Raw genomic sequence first — 21,683 nt, forward strand, 5'->3', positions numbered from 1 at the left:
CGGCCCCAGCTCACCTCCCCCTCTCCCCTGAATGCTCCGCCCTCCTTCTCTTCCCCCTCCCCTGCTTCCCACGAATCAAATGCTCGCGGGAAGCCTGAAACAAGCAGCAGGCAGGTAAGTCGGTCCGGGGGAGGGGGACGGCGCATGAGGCCCAGTCCGGCTCCACCTGAGTGGCTCCATCTGGCCCCGGCCGAGCGCCCCAGCCCGGTCCCGGCCAAGCAGCCCCGGCTCAGGCTGGTCCCAGCCAAGCGGCTCCAACCCGGCCTAGCTTGGGCCCCGTGGCGCTGGTCCCGGTGCCGGCCGATTGGCTCTGTTCCGGGGAGTTGGGTCCCGCAGCGCCGGTCCCGGTGCCGGCTGATCGGCTCTGGCCCAGGGAGTTGGGTCCCGCGGCGCCGGTCCCGGTGCAGGCCGAGCGGCTCCGGCCCAGCCCAGGGAGTCGGGCCCCGTGGCACTAGTCGCGGTCCTGGCAGAGTGGATCCGGTCCTGGCCCCAGGCAGTGTGGTAAGGGGGCAGGGAGTAGGGAGGGGGTGTTTGGTGGGTTGTTGGGGGGATGGATTGGGGTTGGGGCAGTCAGAGGATAGGGAACAGGGGGATTGAATGGGGTCAAGGTTCCCAGGGGGCAGTCAGGAAGGAGCAGGGGTTGGATGAGGTGTGGGGGGCAGTCAGGGACAGAGAGAAAGGGTGGCTGGATGGGGCAGGTGTCCCGGGGGGCCATCAAGAATGAGAGGAGGGGTTGGATGGGATGGCAGGGTGCAGTCAGGAGACAGGGAGGGGGGTACGAGTCAGGGGTCTCCGGGGTGTGTGTGTCAATGAACATGGGGGGGTGGATGTGGCACGACCCCCTCCTGAGGTGAGGAGGAGGGAACCTGTTGTTAATATTTTGGCAGCTCATCACTGCTCATAACTCTCTAGAACATTCAACTTTTGGATCAAAAATGATGCATGCATGGTGTATATGCCTGTAGATAATTTTTTCTGACAAATCTGATCACAATCTCAGCCATCTTGGAATTATGGGAAAATGACAATTTCCCTCTCCCCCATCAGAATAAAGAAATTTAACCCCACTTTTGAATAGGACTGCCACAAAGAACAGCTGAAGGTTGAAACTTGGCATGTACTTGGTCTTAAATTGAAGGCTATTGGCAATTAATTTTCTTTTTGAAAATGTAAAAAAACTCCAAAGATAGAAGTGTATCTTCAATCACTTATAAGCACACTCAGTGGCCACCTTTTAAGATTGTAATTAGAAGCTAAATGGTTCTGGTTCGTGATCTCATTGTGGATTTTCCCTGACTGACCTTTATAGTTGATAAAGGCCAGTTGTACATTCCAAAGTTTTGCCATCACAGCTATGTCAGTCTAGAGCGTGAAGACGTATAATCTCTGACCAGCATAGCTATGCTGGCAAACCCTTAAGATAGATGCATTTATATTGGCAAAACTGTACTTTTGCTAGAATAGCTTATTTTGCTTGGCTGGGTCTGAAATAAGTGATGCCATCAAAGCACAGTTTGGCCAGTCTAAGCTGTGTCCACAATGGGAACACTACGCTGATAGAGTATACAGGTATAGCTCCACCGGCAAAGTGCTCCTACAGTATACCTGGCTTCAGATGAGGCTGCTGCTAGCATAATTTACATTAGAAATAGTGAAAATATTTCAGTGAAATCTACACAGAAAATTATCCAAAACTTCCAAATAAAGATAATAGCCCTTACGTAACCACCACTGGGAGAAAAAAAAACAACAAAACCACAACCTCCTGCAAGCACAGAACCTTCTGCAGATCGCTTGAGCATAGGGTTTTTCAGCAATTTTGCTGCCTTTTAAAGTATTTTGGAAGTTCTAAACTTTCATCAAAGAAAATTTTGTTACCTACAGTCATCATGAACAGAAAACGTGTCTTCACTCAGACAGCAACTTTATGTATCACCTGCCTTATACACATGTTTTTATTTTCTAAGGGGTTTTTTAGGTTGGGCTGGGTTGGGTGTGTGTAAATTATGTCTTAAAGGGAAACTGTCAGCTTAGAAATCACACTTGTGTCAGAAGATTTATCTGCTAATGATATGAGTAATATACAAGTACTATAATTGAAAGAGATGAGAAAAAACAGCTTGATTAATTTGTGTACAGTTGGATACACTCTTTCCCTCTACAATTATTCCCTGCTCTGCCTGGTCCAGGTAAAAAGGTTTTTTTCCAGCACTGACTTGGATCTATATGGCCCCTTTTCTCTTCTGGTCACCAGGGGTGGGGGTGGGGAGGAATGGGCCAGCGTCCCTGCACTGATGTGGTCTGCAGCTGCAGGAGAAAGTCACCCTCTTGCCTTTAAAGGGACACAACTTTTCCAACCAGCCAGACAACAGCCTCCACTGCTTCATGTGCGGTCACTGTCTTCAGTCAATCGCATGTATTTAAAGTGCTTTGCTGCCTCAGGGCTTTATTCAATTCACTCTTCTGTTTTCCCAAAGTAACAGGGAGTAAGAAATTTGAAAAAAGTGTTACTGTAAAACCATCCAAATTGGCAAGGAAAGGCTGGTACCTAAACTTAATGTAACTTCTTAAAATTGACTAGATTTCCAATTGATAGCATGTCATATATTACTATTCATAGTATATAATCTAAACTACAAAAATGCATATAAAGCTTGGAACATGGCCAAGTTAATGCTGCATATAGAACCTTGGCTTGTACATTTCTTTCCTATTTGCAATTTCAAATATGTAAACATTGTGATGCATTTAAATAGCTGTTTACGGGTTTTTTTTTTGGGGGGGGGTGTTTGCACTGTTATATAAAAGAAAAGGCTTTATCTCCACTTTAGATTCAGGTTGGTTGGCATATGTACCCAAGCTATATTATTGTCTCAAGCTAAGATCAAGAGAGGTAAGACACTGGTACTACGGGCCTTCTCTCAATTAATACTAAAACATTGTGATAACAAAAGAGTATCAGTATAATTTGACATCTTGAGAACCAAATAAAGTATTTTTCCTATAAGATTACTTTTAATGAAAGTACTTTATAACAACTGAAATATTCTTATGTTCCCACATCTATGAGAGGTTGAAAACCCACAGGCTTTGACTTGGAAATGCATCTCACAAAGTATTCTGGGTGTGGCAATATCTGTTTGATCTGAGTAATATAATATAAGTAATTATATGTCATCAGTGAAATAATACATAGCTAAGTGCTAACAGAGAAAAATCTCTCTATATATTAGAGCATCACTAATAATAGCATGCACTGTATGTGGAATCATTTCCATCACCATTTGGGCATTTTTAATATGCACAGTCAATTCTGAATGGCTCTTACATTACAGACTTCAAGTCATGCATATATAAAATTGGATAAATAATTTCCCCTCCCGTCTATGTAGTCTAATATATTGGCTAGCCACTATTTGGAAACTAGGGATGCTACTAATCCTACAGTTGTGTGGTTGTTCAGAGCTTTAATGAGTAAAGCACTGTATAAGTGCTTAGTATTAGATATGCCATATGGTCCCTGATAAAACCTATATCATCATGCTTAAATTTTCAAAGTTTTTAGATTTCTAAATTTTGGAAACCCCAAAATGACATCTATAAAGGATCTGATTTCCAGCGAGTGCTTTAAGGCATCTCATGTTGGCCACCCAAAATCACCAGTGACGTTTTACAATATAGACCTAAAAGCCATGATAAATTGAGCTGCATTAATGGATGAATGGTCAGTCCACTGCTACAACTTCAATACATTTATGTTAAACAGGTGTTTTTTACACTCCTAGGGGACTTAACATGTGTAATCCTTACTGAATGTCACAGAAAACATTCTCAAAGAGATTCCCAGAAATTAAAAAAACTGGAAGTTCATCTAAAAATAAACAAGATACCCCCAATACAAAAGTAAGAACTGGGTATTAAAGCCTGTCTCTGACTCAGTTATACCTTTTATAAAGCTATATCTACAGAACACCCTTAAACATTCCAGTGTCTTAGATGGTTAAAATACGTTACTTCTCAGAGACTGACGCACCATTTATCCAATCAAAGGAAGAAATTATTTATCTTTTAATTTACCCTAGGTTTTCAGTGTGATGGAGGGCAATTCTGGAAATCACACTAAGAACCAAGACATTGGGGGCTTACAAGGAAAAGCAAGCAAAATGTAGGATATGTGCTGTGGGAAATACACCTTCCTGCTAAACATCGGTTTTATTCTCTTTGATTTGTTATACCTTTTTTTAATTTGATTTCATTGAGCCTGAATTGGAGAGGGCTTCTGCAAGGGGGGGACAGGAGCATCACAACTGCAAATTTGCATCAAAAAGTGATCTGGTTTCATGAAGCAAAAACAGTTTTATTCAGTTGCTGAAACTAGCTAACGATCCTACACATATAAGGCTTTTCATAACCAATACCTAACCAGAGTGCTTCACAAGCAGCACCATCTACTATGACTAAAATATTATTTTAAAAAACTAATGTAAACAGATACCCTAATTCAGAAATACAGCCTTACCAGTCTACACAAACTAGTATCTAAAGACCACACTCTAGTTGCTCTCTGACATGCAGGTGCACATCCACAGTTATCTTGAAACATGAGCCACTCTGTGTTATTTTTTCAAATGAATACGAAGCTAGCTTCATGGCCCTGGAGTCCAACATACTCTATTTATCCACAGAACAGGTACAATTCAGTCAATGACAATCTAAGCTTCTCCATGCTGCCCTGGCCAGGTGCCTCAAGCATGTCATGATGAGAACCATCTGTAGGTGCAAAGGGGGTGTATGAGAATTTAGACTCCCTGCCATCCAACCTTTAGTCTCTCTGCTGAGATTGCCAAGAGGAGGGATGAGGACAAATTGCCAATGCTGATTTTATTGGATCAATTATTTGAGAGCACTGACTATAAGGTGCTGTTGAAACATTTGTGACCTACAGCAAGATGGCTTTTTTGGGGCTCTTCTTCTATTTGCCTGAAAGGACCTAGAGGGATATCCCGGGAAATTGTTCATCAGATGAGACAGTTCTTGTATTCTGTTCCCCATCCTGTTCAACACAGATACGCATTGGTTAGGGAGGTTAGTAACTAAACCCTGGATGAGGCACCTTCAGTGTGTTGGCAATATTCAGCTCTATGTCTCCATTTCTACTGCTGATGCAGTGGAACAGATGAGCATTATTTTGAATAGAGCTAGCGGACTAAAGCTCAATGAAGATGAGACACTGGGCTGGGGGAAGCAACTGCAGAAATTGACAAAACTACATCTGCACCCACGTAAGGGTGCTGCCATTTGTGACACAAATTTGAAATGCAGGAGGTAGTTTACCCCGAAATCAGCTACTGCATGGAAGGGTAGCAGTCTCAGCCAGCAACACCCCTTTTTAACTGTGTGTTGTGAGGCAACTATTTCTTTTGGACACAGATCTTACTGCACTTCTCCATGCCCCTGTCATTTCAAGATTAGGCAACTAATCCACTGTATGTCTTGAGAGCACTCAGAAATTGAAGCTGGTGTAGAATGTGGCTGCCTATTTATTGAGAGCACACACAAGTTTGCTCTGGAATCTTCATGGGTTACTCTGAGCTTCTGGGTGAAATCAAGTTGCTAGTTTTGACCTTTCAAAGCTTTAAATGCTTACCTAAGATTGCATCACTCCTATATTACTACAGATGAGATCAGAGGCACTCAAGTTTGAACCCTTCTATAAATAAGGGGGAAGGGTTTTTTGTTGTTTTTTTCCTGTGAGGGCTCACAGCTTTGGAATTTACTTCCCTCTTTGATCAGCCAGATCAATAGATTTATTAAATAGTCAGACATGCTGCTAGGCCCAACTTTTGTCTCAGGCATTCAGGAAGAAGACTGACAAAGGGAGATTTTTAAAATATTTCTTTGGAGGTTTATTTTCTATTCAGAATACTGCAGGTATGGAGCTTTAAGGCAGGATAAGACTAATTTTAAGCACTGTAAAGGCAACCAGACTACCTGATGAGTGCCTATTGCATGTGGTTGTAAATATAACAAAAAACAGAGTGACAGAGCCAGTTTGTAAGAGTGATGTTTGGTTCATGTGAAAAGCTGCTCTTCACTAAGAAATGGACTGAGAACGTCACTGAATTAATTTGTAAAATAAGCATTGATGTGCACATGGATTGCTGACCGTAGAATCATTCCCTAAATATTTAAATATTCTTTCTAATCTTTGCTACAATATAAAATGTAGCTTGACATACTTTCTCTTTAAGCAAAAGAGCTGTAATCATTTTTGTTAACATGAGGCAACAACCGAGTGATTTTAAGGAAATCTTTTGTAATCCAATTAAATAAATCAAACATGATGAGGAAATATGTTAGAGAAAAAATTCACTGTTAGAGAAATCTGTTTACTACATAGTGGGTGACCAGAAACTGGTATCCTACTGATCTGAATAAGGACATGTAAAAAAAAGGTCAAAGAAGTGTATCTACAGTTTACAAAGTAATTCAGCTATAAAGGTGTATTAGTGGTGGAGTTGTGTGTGGGTTTTTGCTTTGTTTTGCATAAGTTGATAAGTGGGAAAAGGGCAATATAGATAAGTCCTGAATGACTAGGTGAGTTGGCATCTCTGTAGATCTGATGCATTAAGAATACACACTCACGCCCAGCCGCAGCAGCAGATGTGCTGGTAGGAGAGGAAAGAGCATTGGATAACGATACGTGACTAGGGCTAGAAATATTGGTTACATCCTGGTTCTGGCTTGTGACGGAGGACTGTCTCCTTAGAGCCCCCTGAAAGGAAGTGCCACTCTTGAAAGTATTGACTACTTCGATCTGCAACGGAGGAAAGAATGAGACAAGTTGCTTAAGGAATGGACACAGTTGCACAACTGACAGGAATAATAATTAAAAAAAAATACTCAACCATGCATGCAGTTTTACTTCAGTTGAACCAATCTAAGTCATGAATGTTCCCTTTAAGAAGCAGAAATAAATACAGCCAAATTCTTTCCTGTGGTAAACTGAAGCAGTTCCATGGAGGTCAGGGAAGCTGCACCAGTTTACACTAACACAGGATTTGGACCATAATTTTTGAAATTTAAACCATCCTACATATATGCACACACCAGCTGACATATTCAGATGGCATTGGTCAATAACACTTAGTCCTGCCTTCAACGAAGGAAACTGGACTAGATGACCTCTCAAGGTCCCTTCCAGTCCTACTATTCTATCCTAATAATCTCCATCTTTTCTACTGAAAATAAATATTGTTTGATTACTGCCATCTAGATTTTCTTCCAGAGGGGAAACAAAATTCAGTCACACAACTCTCTAGTAATAAAGAAATATTAAAAACTATTCAAAACAATTGGATTTGCTTTTTCAATTTAGAAATTTCAAGGTTGCTAACATAGTAGCTCAATATAATTACAAGATGCTTTGATATTTATTCTGAATTGTATTATTATTAATGAAGGATCATATAAATTAGGCCCAATGATCAAGAATGATTGTATTTTGTAATTGCTGATTAGAAAATAATTCTCTGAAGCAGAATGTTTTTATTTTCGATGCAGAGCAGATAGGAATTACTCAGAAAATAAAGTTAAGCTACTTTTGAACTACTAGTTACTTGTGTTTCACATTGCAATGTTGAATTTTAAATTACAGGGAAATATAGACATGTTCCCATATGAGCTGCAATACTGCCTGTCAATATTAACCATTGCACACTTTATGAATACTCTTATTGTTGGCCTTAGAGGACAAGCTGATGAAATGTTTAATATTTTATACAGTCAAATTTTCCTTTTCCCTCATGTTTTATATTAGAATACAACTGCTTTTAGATGTGAAATCTGGTGACAAATACAGTCCTATACTTTGCAAGCATTTGTGTCATTAATATAGAAAAGTTTGCAGCAAGGAACATCCTAGTTAGTTTAACCTACAAAAGAGTGAGCTCTGAGTTTAGAGGGTCTAATCTCCCTCTGACAGCTGATGATAATGAAGGATGAATATTAGAGACAAAGCCCTTTTAGGAATAATGCACCAAATTCTCCTTTCAGTTACACCAGTATAACCACAATGCAATGGGGTAGTATTGGTATACATGACAAGAAAATTCATCCCATCACTTCTTTAAACCCTAGTTTTATATTCCTGAGTCTCCAATTTCTGGGGACTCCCAAAGCTAGAGTCATGACAGCTGGTCCCTCACACACATTGACACATGTTTTGTCAACCAGTTTTCAGAAAAAAGTATCATTGTTTTAAACCTCATTTTAACATGCAGCATTTTCTTTTTGCTATTTGCTGATAAAATATCTACAAGATCATTGTAACCAAAATTGACTCATTCTAATGTTCTTCTTCCTGTCCAGAGAAAACTCCATAATTTAGGTAAATCAATAATACCATTGTAAAAACAGTTTTAAACAATTATAAACAAAAAAACTATTGTATTTTTTTCAAACCCAAAGAACAAAAAATATCATTGACACTGGAATCCTGATTTCTTGCCTCGCCTAAGTAGACCACACAATGAAGGGCACCATTATTCTAGCTCAGTAATATAAGTTGTTAGTAGTAATGTCACCATTTGAAAACACGTCATAAAAGTGGAACTAAAATTATAAAGAAAGCCCTGACATTATCACACCAATGAATATAACCATGCCTCCTCAGCTACAATACGTTTCAGATTCCTCATCATTTAAAGAGTGAGGATGGAACTTCAAAACACTACATCCAAAACGAAACAGCAAGCCTTTTCCTTTTAACTGGAGAGAGCTACATTAATCAGCCAGGATGGTAATGGTGCATCTTTACTGATTAGATATCTGCTATGAATTTAGATGCAAGTCCTCGTTGTTTTTCAGAGTCAGAAGTATTAAAATGGTATGGTTAGTCTACAATACCAATTTTAGAAATACCTTCATCCTCTTCAGCTCGCTTAGGGTGATAGTTGTTTGTTTATGGTTTCTAGTATCACTTTTTACAAGTGGTTTTGAGATGGACATTCCATATATAAACATACAGATCTTATGTAATACAGAGAAATAAAGGTTTTTGGTGAAATATCATTGTGTTATAAGTGCAGCACAGTATGCATTTCTATATGCAAATAACCAACAGCTGGTAAGGTCACTGACTCATTGTTTTCCCATATGAATCTGTGTGATAGCGCTAGCCAGGCGTTGGCATGGAATTAAAATGTATAAACTTTCTATTAATTCTTAAAAACTCTGTATTAAGCAAACACAAATCAAGGCATTTTGCTGTGCATATTTTCTTCTGCAGGCAGATTCTGGATTGTAAGCCTGATACAAAGAGCAAAGTTATAGAATAGAGCATCAGGTGAACCAGTAAGTGGAGAAGGGCTGTAGGTGAGTCATTAGCTACAGTACATATTGGCATCTGAAAAGCAATCCATGGTTCAAAACAACATTAATCACACATTAAGGAAGATTGAATTACTTACCTCAAAATGTTCATTCTCCAAAGGCAGAATTAAATACAGATCCTGGCTTTCCATGTTGTGACCCAAGGTCATGGAGCACTCTCCAAAAGAGAGAATTCAAAAGGCTTTTAAGACTCCCTACTGACAGCACCAAGTGTAGAGCATTGGGGAAGATATTGATGGTAAATTCTAAACCTTCAGACGTCAGTTTCTTTAAACATGCCTGCAATGAGCCTACATAATAAGCCAAAATGAAGATCTCCACTATAAAGACAGGTGGAAAGATGAGGGCAGATCTGTATTTAATATGGTCTCCAGAGAACAAGAATTACAGGTATGTAATTTGCTCTTTCTCCTAAGGAAAGTAACTAAATACAGATCTCTTTTTGTGGAATCTATAGACAGGCACATCTAACAGATGACTATCCCTGCAGAATTCCAAAAGCTGACATATGTGGTCATGTCCTGCCTGAAGTCAATAAGGACTACATGAAATGCAAAACAGGGAGGAATTTGGTCCAGAATGCCTATGGCAAAAAGAGGAAACAACCAAGAATGGAGAGTTACTGTTAAAAAGTGAGTACGTTTCCATCAAGATGCAAAATACTCTACATTGTTAGAGCAAATGAAACTGATAAAAAAGAGAAAAGTAAGTATAAGTAACGTCACTTTTGCATTGTCTTATTTTGTATCCATTCAGTGTTCTCTTTTTAAAACCGAATTCACAGGAGTTGTCTTTGTGAGCTGCACACAATTAATAAAAATATTAAACCAGGTTGAAAGACTTCCACTCTGGAACAGTCCTCACAGGGCTGATAAGCCAAGCTTTTGTGTTCTTATATTTACAGTGGAGTACCTTTTCAGCATGGGAACTTAAGCTGGGATGCTGTCATGAATGGTAATGGGTCTCAGGTAGCTTCATCTCTCTGCCAATCGGTGCTTATGGAATTTTGCATAATAAAAGAACATTTTGGCCTTTATGTAGTTACTTTAAGATAATTTCTCTGGGCCTCGCTACCATATCTCTTACACAAAAGAATTCTCCATAGCCTTCCAGAGAGCTAAAGAAATAACAAGGACAGTATTTATATTGTATATCAGTCCTAGAGAGACATAGACTGTCCAAATGTCAAAATAATTAAAAAAAAGTCAGCTAGGTAATCTAAAAGCTTTATTCTGCCTTGAATAAGAATAATCCTGTAGGTTCTACTCAAGTTAGGACCTTGTAAATTTTTGAATTTCTAGTTTATGTTTGGCATAAAATCCTCTGATGGAATGATGTAAGATGAGATGGGCAAACTTATTTTGCTTAAATTTCAAAAATACTTGGAAAGTTTGACTTTCATGCTACTGGATTTGCATTGGCCCTAGAAGAAAATGAAAAAACCCCAGAAAGTAAGAGAATAAGTCTAATGAAAAATGCTGTATACATCCCTTATTCAGATCTGTAATGGCATCTACTTGTTCCAAAACAAGCTTTTTCAGGGGTGGGTTGAACTCTTCTATCCTTACTGTATAGCACAGGCTCCCCACTAACTAGAAAAATGTGGATATTTTTTAGTGTTTTTATTTAGTTATAAGCGTTCCTGTGGCAATCACCATATCAAATGGGCATTTTACACTTGGTTGACATTTATTCTCAAAATGCCCTTGTTTGGCAAGAAGTATTACCGTATCACCCCTAGAAAAATTAAACATTGACTTGACTTATGAGGCAGGAAAAAAAATGGTACAGATTCCCAGCTTTGGGAACCTGAAAAACAGTTGTAGAGGTTTGGAAAACCTCAGAATCCACAATTTTTGTCCATCCTTTAGTGTGAGAGAACTACAGAAGAACTTTCTCATAAATTAGGTTTTAATTATATTTTTTATCTGACTTGACCTGGATTTTCTACCCGGCAATTTGTCTGAAGACAAACTATTTTAGCTTTTAGAAGGTCACTAAGGCTGCTGCTGCTGTCTGATTACTCCTGTCTTAACTCCATCAGTTCGTCAAAATTAAGATTTCCTGCATTCACATGAGTTGTAAAAGACACTGCAAAAAATATTGCTAAATTATAGATACAGGTGAAAAAACCTGTTTTTATGGAAGTGTGTAATAGTACCTTTTCTTTATGAAATATTATGTAGCTACAGTGGGTCACTTATGAGAGCTTATATGGTATTCATTTTATGATCCAACTATCCCATTAGGAGAATATATTCATTCACAGATAAGTATTCCAATACAAAGGCTAAAAAGCTTAGTGAATATAAGTAGTGAAGACAAGGTCAAGTGCACATAGTCAGACTCCTTAACTTAGATTCTTCTTTTCTTTTAAAACAAATTATTGGAGAACTTTGCAAGTATGAACTAAAGATGCCCCTGACTTTTTGGTATGAGGAAGCAACAATAAAATTGTTTCCCTTTTGCCCAGGTTTGAATGCTTTATTTTCAGAGAAAGAAATATCTTAGCACTGATGTCTCTGACATGAGTTTGGATGAATATTCTTTGGAGTGATGCAACTAAGATGTCTGCCAGTTATCTGGAAAAAAAATTGGATTCATTGTGAACCTTCTTGGGACTTATAAAGCTTTGTTTGTGCATGTGATGTGATTACTTGTCCAGTAATGACTGGACATAAAATAACCAAAAAATTATTTCACATTGAACACAGAACAAGTGTCAGATGGTGGAAAGTAGCCTGATCCAGATTTGAACCAGCATTCTAGTGGTGAAAGATTCTACATCCATTCCCAATCTCATTGCCATCCTCTTTATATATAAAAGGAGTAGATGCTCTACCTTCTTCTTCTGCATCTCCAGAAGTGCATTAGACATCGGAGGATTCCTGCAAATCCTCCAGCTCCACAAGGATGCTAGAGACATCCTCATCTTCTTCCATCAACTCTTCTTTAGATGGCTTCCTGGGAAATGCAGTACAAGTGTATGAATTCATTTGGATGGGGCACAAAAACTTGGTGCATCAAAATGCACCAAATTCAAGGTAACAGAGGCCAACAATGGGTCTTGCACTAATTTGATCTGCATAGTGAAATGAGAAACTCTCCAAGGGACATCTTGTGACTGCATTTTGAGCCCTTTTTTTAACGTGTTGGCCCATTTCCTTTCTCCAATATCATTCCACAGATATCAAATAAATGTAGAATCAGAGTAACTGAATAAACAAAATAAGGAGGAGGAAAAAAAATCATAAAAACCTACTGGTAGGAAAGGAAACAATATATCCTACCAAAGATTGTTCTACAACTAAGAGTAGAAAAGATACTAAGTAGATGGGGGTTAGCAAGAAAACACAATTAATGTTTATTTTGTTTTAAATAGGGAACAAGAAGAATAATTTATCCACGGATTATGAAGGCAAAGATATACAGAACTACAAGATACCTCTCAAACTAGAAGGGGAACTGAAAGGGTATAATTCACTTTTTGTTATTGTTTAAACTCACCACAACCAGAAAGACATCCTGATAGAAATGCCAACAGACAACACTCCTCCTACAGCCACCAGGAAGAAAATAATGCATGTTTAGAGAATAACTCTTGCAATCTATAGACCTCACCTGGGCACACGTCTGTCACTCTTATCTGGAGGATCCTTGCAACAGTTTGGATTTTCTCTCTTGAGGAGTGCTCCTGGGTCAAGGTACTCTGGACACAGAATCCCAAGGCTGGGGATCTGCATTTAATTACTTACCTTGGGAGCTTTGGGATTTAACCTGACCTTTAATCTCTGTAGCAGCAATTGCCACCTTTATTTTTCTGTTTTCCCACAACAGCAACACAATAGTGTCACTGCAGAGACCAGATGCACCAGACATTACTCCTTGTACCTACTAATTCCCTTCTTCCTAAAAATATAACCATTTATCTTTCTTCAGAAGAAAGTTTGTTAACGTTTAAAATGGAAAAAGGGGAAAGCACTGTCTTAACATAAAGCAAATATTTACATTTCAAAAAGCTCAACAAAAGCATCTCAGATGAAAATTCCATTTAAGACCCCTTAAACTAGAAAAAAATGTTCTTAATTATTTGCATATTTTCCTTTAAAGCCCGATATAAACTGACCAATCTGATGTAATGGGGATCACATATTTGTCTTTTCAAAGCGGCTCTCTGTTGTTTTTGAGACTAAGTCAACATGCTATTTTGTTGCAATGAAAATGGCCATGTATGTTGCTAAGAAAAAAATATGGATTCTTCCTTAAGACAAATGTTATTTGCTTGTGGCCATGTTATTTAGTAAATTGGTCTACTTTGCATATTTAGGATGTCAGTATACATATAAACTTAATTTCCTCTATGCACAGAAGTAATTTCTATGTATATTTCTGCATATTTAGTGAAACATTTCTAAAATATGTAAATGATATATTAAAGTTCATAATTAACAGTAAATAAACACATCTCAACTTTTTGATGGATGTTTTAACTTCTTGTTACTTAAAATAAATACAGGATCACATTTTTCGTGAGTGACAGGCAAAGCTGTACATTCCAATTCAGCTAACAATACATGTCTGAATGTTCTGCTGCAAAAAAAGATTTTAAGGTTTTGCTGAACAGAAAGGGGATTTATTTTTTATCAGAATCAAATCTTGTACTTTACCAATGCCACAATCAATTTAAGTTGTTTTATTATTACAGAAGTAGAGGCCACAAACATAAATCTGAATCAGTGAAAAGCCTACATTTTCCAACCAAATATTTTTTTAAAAAGAATTTGCATAACATTTTTGCTCACTAATATAACAGTTAACATTCTAAAATAGGAATATTTTACTTTCTTTGTCAGTTGCTGTACCTGTGAAATAGAAAATTCGTATCAGCTCTCAGTCTTCCAGGAGAACCATTCTTAGATCTCTAATTTTATTTGTATGTTACTGTTTTGCAACTAAATCATTTTGAGTTTCTCTGATTTATTATTTTATGAATTGTTGCTTAGGAAATGGAAGAGTAGTTACTGGGGTACCTTCCTTGCCATCTCACACATTCTTTATATGGCTCTAATCTGTGGCATTATCTTTTCTGAATGGAAAATCCAGTATATAGTTTTCCAGAGATTCTACATCTTTCCTTATAACATACCTGAGTTTGGATTCTGTTGAGCCCTCTGAACCAGAGAATTTGTCCACGTCGAAGTTCTCTCTCTGCATGGTCAATTTCTTCAACATCTTCATTCAGGTCTTCTTCAGGTACTTCCTCTTTTTCAGTGAGCCGCCCTGCTTCCTTTAAAAACTTTAGCCTGCTTGTTGGGATGGTTGCAATGACCTGAAAAGTCACATAACAAAAGGGTGCTGAAAATGTAAGCCATATTCATCAGTGATATTATCATAATTTACTCATTGCAATGAAAAATACAAGATTTTTCAGTAAAATGTGTAATTCTCCAGAAATGCCAGGATAAACACATTTATAACAGTGCTTTATATTTATACAATTCCTTTCAGCCCAGGGAACTTTACATATTTATTGATATGCAAACTATGGGAAGAGAACAAAGATAATCGTCCAGCTATGTTGGAAAAGGAAAGGACGGACTGGATGTGGTTTAATTAGGCTGCAACTTTATTCTTAAATGTCTGGGAGATAAGTGTACAGTGCAGGTGATTCTATAATCATTTCAATATCTACCAGGGAATCTTCCATCAGCCCTCCCCCTTACCCATTCTGGTCCCCAGCCAACCTGCTGCTGTGACCTCACCACCCTTTCCTACCCCCTTGAATGAGGGTGGGAAGGAGGATGTTTGGCTCCTTGCAGTACCAGTCATAGAAGCCCCAGCCTCTCTGTTTCAGCTCCTTTAAAAAATACCTCCTTTAAATCCTTTACCAATCAATCCATTTTATCTGCTCACTGTATCCCCTCCCTATGGAGTACCTGCAATGGACACCGACCCCATATTTACATAATGAGTTGTGACATCATAGCCTAATTCACATTTCATCTTTGCCCCAACTAAGCCCCCCAGAACCTGCTGTGGAGGGAAAAAAACCAATTCACCTTGACCAATCTAGCGGTGAGGGAAACATTCCTTCCCAGCACCCCCCGAGAAAGGTGCGACTAGCACAATACCCCATCCACACTTCCTTGCAGCACCTGTTTCTAGAGGGTGACCATCCAACTTACCCTGGTTATCTAGTAAGATCTGAGGCTTCACAGAGCAAGGTGGCAAGGATAACGTTTTCTAGAAATCAGGCACTTAATGACTGAATGACTGTGGCACTATTATCTAGCTTTAACACCTTCCATGATTTCATATCAGCTTGCTGTCTAAAAAGAACGAATGGTGGTCACATGTTGCGTCTAACTGCCCACTGCTGTGGTCATTGAAACTTCTAGTTGGTCTCTATTTCCCATTTAGACTAACCCATTATGTCATTTTTACTAACGCCCCCACTTTGTTCTGCTGCAGAAATGGCACCTGGAGGGTTTTCAGGCTATGCTGCTAAATTTAAAGGGTTTCAAATAGTGTAGTTATACAACATTTTAACAACACTGTTTTAAACATGTATTGCTGAGAATTACCCTATCTCTGGCCAAGCTTTCTTGGCCAGTAATCTTCTCTTTATTTTGATTTCTGCTTTCAGACTGAATTGAAATATGGATGCACGGGTATTTAAGCCAAGCATGTCACCTGAAAAGCTAAATATTGAAAACAAGCCATCCTACAGCACTAAATGTCAAACCCATTTAGAATGAAAGTGCTTCAGTGTTCGTGCTCTGTTTCTGTTTCAGTAGGAGGTGATTAAGTCCTAGAGGTTGAGATGCATGAAAAACAGGGCCTGCCTGAGAAGGGGAAAAAATCATAACCCAGGACAATCCTTTGCGGATGCCAAAATTTAGTCTAAAGATGAGATGCCTGTGCTGTGGGAAGCTTTGGCAGCTGAGAAGGTTGCTGACTGGATGCTGAAGGGCATCTCAAGTTTGTGACCATGACCTCCACAGAGATATGTTGCAGGGTCCAGTTCTTCTTTGCTGCTGGATCCTGGGACTCTAGACTCAGTTTCTGGGTATTGTGGCGTGCATTGCTGCCAAGGACATATCAAGCCACAGTGTATGCCTGGCTGAATAGGATCTGAAAACGGAAGTACCAAAGCCACACAACTGGATGTGTAAAACCGATCTTGAAAGGGAGGAAATTGCTAGAGGTCTGGGGACTCGAGAAATGGGATAAGGTAGAGGCAAAGAGCTGTAGGAAGGTAGGTGGGGAATGGAACAAAATGTTTGTGGGGGTCCCCTCTACAGGTTTGGGTGTGGCAGTGGTAGGGAGAGCTTGATGGATATGGAACAGAGATGATGAATGCTTTCAGGAGGGATGACACACTCTGCCCATGCTTTGTTTTATTTTTCACTTTGGCAGATCCCCACCGAGCCAGCTCATGGCAGTGTCAGGTCCAGGCCACTAGAGCTGGATTCAGGAAACAAATACCTTTTCCCAGGAAACTATGAATTTAACAGTTAGAGCCAAGATTTTTAAAAGTAACTAGTGATTTTGGGAGCCCAACTTGAGACACCTTAAAGGGGCCAAATATTCAGAAAATGCAGAGCACTCACCTTTTGAAAGTCAGGTCTTTTCAAAGTGTTTCAAGTTGCTCTCCCAAAAACTGAAGCACCCAAAATCAATCACTTGGGCTAAATTCCCAAACCAAAAATCCTGACTGGGTGTGGTGGATGCCTGGGGGAGAAAAGTTCCTGAAAACTGGGGTGAAGCAAAGCAAAACGTGTTCTATGCTGAATCTGAATTAAACAGGGCAGGTGAGAAAGGACTTCTCTAGGGGAAGTGGGGAGAGACAAAAAGCTTCCTATTGAAAGGTTGCAGAGAGAGAGGAGAAGCCTTGCCACAAGTCAAAAAGGCTTGGTATCTATTAAATAAAAGATGCATTCATTTTGTTTGTTTTGTAATAGTCTGTTTAATGGTTGCCCAAATGTTGTGCACTGTTGTACTTCAGCCCTTGCTTTCTTTGTTTTCCCTCCACACATCTGACACAATAAACTGGTAGTCTGCTAAGTGAACAGATCAGTGGGCCAAAATCAGTACAGTTTTATATTGAAGTTTTAACTCTACATGTTTAATAAAGTGCTTAACCATTTACAGTGACCTCTGCAACCATTCTCACCTTTGAGTGTAAATCAGACAACTGTTAATCTTCAAAGGGTTATGTTGTAATATTTAGAAGAGAGCACACAGAACAAAATCCAGAAGCAACCCACTGCCCTCTTCTAAATGTTTTAAACCACAAATCAGAACTGAGTGGTTTAATAAATGGCATAATCACCACCACTTTTTCCCCAAAATGAAGATTTTCCAAGCTGCTGAGGACAAGCCATTTCTTACTAATTGTTGTTCAACTGACATTCAGATTTTCTCAACAACTGTGATTCGGCGCCTCCTGGGGGTAATTTCCTCAGCAAGATCAAGTAACGATGGCACCCAGCTATGATTGCCAGGAGGCATCTGCTGACACCAGATTGAGTTCTTTTCTTCAAAAATACTTGTGGCCCCACTGCCCAAGGTGTCTTGATTAATTTTTTTCAGAATACGATAGTCATCCAACCCAGAAGCTCCATGTCCATAAATACAGTTCAGCCAGAATCACTTTAATGGGTGTCACAATTAATTAACTAATTGCAGGGACAATTTCTCTCTCTCTGCTAAAACTCATGCCCTTCTCTGGATAACGATAAGCCATTTCTGCCTATGATTTATTTTTATTACAGAGACAGTAAGATACTTTGGGGGACTTTTGTTTGTTTGGGAGGGTGAAAGCTTTGGAATGCTTCAGATTAAACCAACTGGCTGATATTTACAAAATATTTTTAGAAGGAAAATACTCTTCCTTCTCTCTTCAAACACTATCTACAAATTACTTAGATTGGTAGTGCAGCCTCACCTCCGGACAATACCTATTTGAGTGATATCTATGCCATCACTTCCAGAAAGCTAATCATATAATTAATTTATTCTTTTACCTCTAGATTGTTGCAGATGTTTGATGCACTCATCTGCATATAATTCTATTAACTCTTGGCACCAAAGGTTGTAGCAGACCTTATTGCTGGCACCTGCGTTAAAATGCATCACGAATTATCAGCTGTTCTGAATGCACTGCAGAAAGCTGCCATTATTCAGCTGTCACTTTTCTTCCTCAGCAAGCTGAAGGGATGGGATGGAAAGTACGGGATCAAGGTCAGCAGTGGGCTACACTATGTGAGCTGGTGGAGCTTAGTCTGATTCAGAGTAGAGAAGAGTCCATGTCACAAAGAGTAATTGGCATTAATTGCAGCATTGCTAGCAATCTCAGCTCAGAGAATAAGCATGTGCACTGAACTATTCACCCACCTCTTAGTGCTTGTCATTTTGGAAGATACTTAAGTGACATTAGTTGGAGACAACGCAGGGAAGCTTATATTACAACTGCCCTTACTACACTTTTCCTGTGACTAGAGGACTACAGTTCTAAGGGCTATAGATCTAGCGTCTTTCACAAACAAATTCCCTCAGGAAGTACTTAGTCATTGTATTACTGCACACTGTTGGAGAAAAAGTCTGAAAATTAACAAAAAGTTAAAAAGAACCATAGTGGTACCTCACTGAAAAACCCTGTATCGTTTATTTCCAGTGTAATGCCAAATATGATAGAGTCAGAGATGGTTGAGTGGCAATCCTACACATCTTCTTATGAATCAAATTACTTTATGACAAAGTGTTCGCAAAACCAGACCTTCCATCAGTTTGTGAAAACATAATAAATGAGTATAAAACTATACATTGCTATATGACACTTACCTGACCCCAGACAAGTTCTCCTAGTCCAATAAATACACACCACATCCACTGGTCAAGCTGCAGAGGAGAGCAGCTGAAAGGTTTCCCACCAAACTGCACAATTACTATCTGCAGAGGAAAAATGGGAGGGAGGAAGAAACACTTCATCTCTCTTCTGAAAATATATTTTCCCCACATTTACATGAGCTTTTGCTCTCTCTTTCGGTACACTTGTTTACATCTCACTTTGATTCAGCAAGTACATTGCTAGGTGGCACATTTAAGCACACTATAGGCATCTGTTGTTTAGCAGATTTTAGTATGGGGCTGAAGTAGGGAGACCTACATTCTGCTACTTGACATCTTATGTGTCACTAGGTCCAAGCCAGCAAAAGTAGCCTCCATTCAAAACACTTTGGGATTCAATTTCAGAAGTGCCGAGCACCTAATCCCTGTTGTAGTCAACGGAGGCTTCAGATGGCAGGAGTTTAGGACCTCGGAAAATCAGACTCAGGCTATTTTAAATAGGGTTCCCATAAACTGACATATCCTGAATTAGACACCCAGGGAAAAGTATTATTTTAGTTTGGAATTTATATAGTGGAAGAGACCTTTTTCCAGTGTCAACATTTTAATCCATTGCTGCTATGGTTCAGATTAAATCCCAATTAGTTACAGCTCAGTCCTGAATATATTCATTTATCTATAGTCAAACTAGCCTAAAACCATATTAGTTATCGCACAAATGCCTCTAATCAAATGCAACTTGACATTCACATGTTGTATCAAATGACTGATCGAGTTCTAGATCATGTAATGTTAATTCTAGCATTTTTCCTTCAACATCTTTCCACTCAGACTGTCTTTTTAACAGCATCCTAGTGATAAGTGATATGGTCTGAGGCTAGGGCATCTGTAAATGAACACATTCAATAGTAATCTGTGAATGATTGATGGAAATGAAATCTAAAACACAGTACCAATGGAATAAAGTGGTAACACTGGACTAGATTAAGGTTTCTTGCATAATACTGTATGTATTCAAAGGTAAAACAAGGTCATTTATGAAAAAGAAATGTTGACTTGCAGTAGAGGTTGATCTTGTGGCAAACGTCTTACCATAACAAGATTTCAATTGTGCCATGTGAATGAAACAGAATAAACCATTATCTAAATGGCATTTGATGTAATGAGATGGAAATGTGCTGACCAGGTTCATTCTGACTGATTTAGAAAAAAAATCTTAATTTTCATTAATATGCTACTTTACGAACAGTTTTGCTTGTTTTTAAGTCAGTGTATAATAGTCAGTGCTAGGTACCATAAAAATCTATAAACAAAGACTGTCCCTACACCTCAGAGAACTTACTTTCTTAAGTATAAAATGAGACAATAGGTGGGACAGACATGGGGAGCACACTAAAAACAATGAGTCAAAACTGGGCAGCAGTCAGTGTTACAGATAAATACATATACTAGTATAGTAATGCCAATGACACTACAGTACGGGCCAATGCCCTTTCTTCTCCTCATCTCCCTTGGACCTATGTATAAAATAGCTGTTTCCCAGCAGAACACCATCGTGATTCCCAGCAAACCACTCACTGTGACTTCTATCCCACCGTAGCTGGATTCCTCATTTTTCACTTTCAAAATTTAGTCACCCTGATATATTTTTAGGACTATTGCACAGAAAATTGAAATACCAGATGCAGTTCTGCTGTACCCAGCAAATATAGCAAATACAGAAGGAGCTACACACATTTTTTTTATTGGATAAACCACCCATGAAACATAGATCAGACCAGTGACTGGTTCTGTCATACCCATACCACATCCATCCACAAAGACAGGCTGAGCTCCTGGAGATTATAGCAAAAAATGAAACTCATACAGCTGGCCTAGCTACAGCCAGCCAATTAAGAACAAGTTAATATAATTCAGAGCAGCTTTAGTAGGCTTTATTATGCAAAGTTATAACCTCCCTCATCCCCCTCCCCAAAAAATTAAGCTTATATAACCCCCCTTCCCCTTGCAAAAGTGGACAAATTGGTTGAAGGAGTAACCTGATATTACCTAAGGAAAGATTACCTGGCAGAAAGAGAGACACAGAAAGGCAAGCAGAAGTCAGATTGACTATGCTCTGATCCTTCATTTTTCTGAAATACACAGCTCCCACTGGCCTCAGTGGCAGTTGCATGTGAATACAGTGAGCAAAAGTAGGCTCTTGTTTGTGTACAGAGACTAAGGTTTGTATTTATTTTGGAAGAGTTTTTGTTGGTGGGCAGAGAGGATTGGGAGGAGTAGACAGAATCCAGCACATGAATTTAGGTCTATGAATAGCAACTCCCCTCTTCTCTCAGCCAAAAGCCAGGTATGGAAACACCTGGGAATGGAAAAAAATCTTCAAGCCCCTTCCATGGTAAGGGCCTTAGATTTGGTTGTGAATTAAACCCAAGCAGGCC

General features: G+C 39.1%; 1 protein-coding gene across 4 annotated transcripts in view; it reads right to left on the minus strand.

Annotated features, from left to right (window-relative positions):
* ATP2B2 (ATPase plasma membrane Ca2+ transporting 2) overlaps nucleotides 1-21,683 on the minus strand; it is a 428,479-nt gene that overhangs the window by 11,627 nt on the left and 395,169 nt on the right. For 3 of the 4 annotated variants that reach the window (XM_050957750.1, XM_050957748.1, XM_050957749.1), the window contains 3 exons: nucleotides 19,240-19,347; nucleotides 14,540-14,722; nucleotides 6,646-6,817 (listed from right to left, as the gene is read on the minus strand). In XM_050957750.1, the coding sequence (XP_050813707.1) occupies nucleotides 6,646-6,817; nucleotides 14,540-14,722; nucleotides 19,240-19,347 (463 nt within the window). The remainder of the gene's footprint in view (nucleotides 1-6,645; nucleotides 6,818-14,539; nucleotides 14,723-19,239; nucleotides 19,348-21,683) is intronic. The other variant, XM_050957747.1, reaches the window with a different exon arrangement.

Source organism: Gopherus flavomarginatus, chromosome 6 (assembly GCF_025201925.1).
Source record: "Gopherus flavomarginatus isolate rGopFla2 chromosome 6, rGopFla2.mat.asm, whole genome shotgun sequence".
Lineage (NCBI taxonomy): Eukaryota > Metazoa > Chordata > Testudines > Testudinidae > Gopherus > Gopherus flavomarginatus.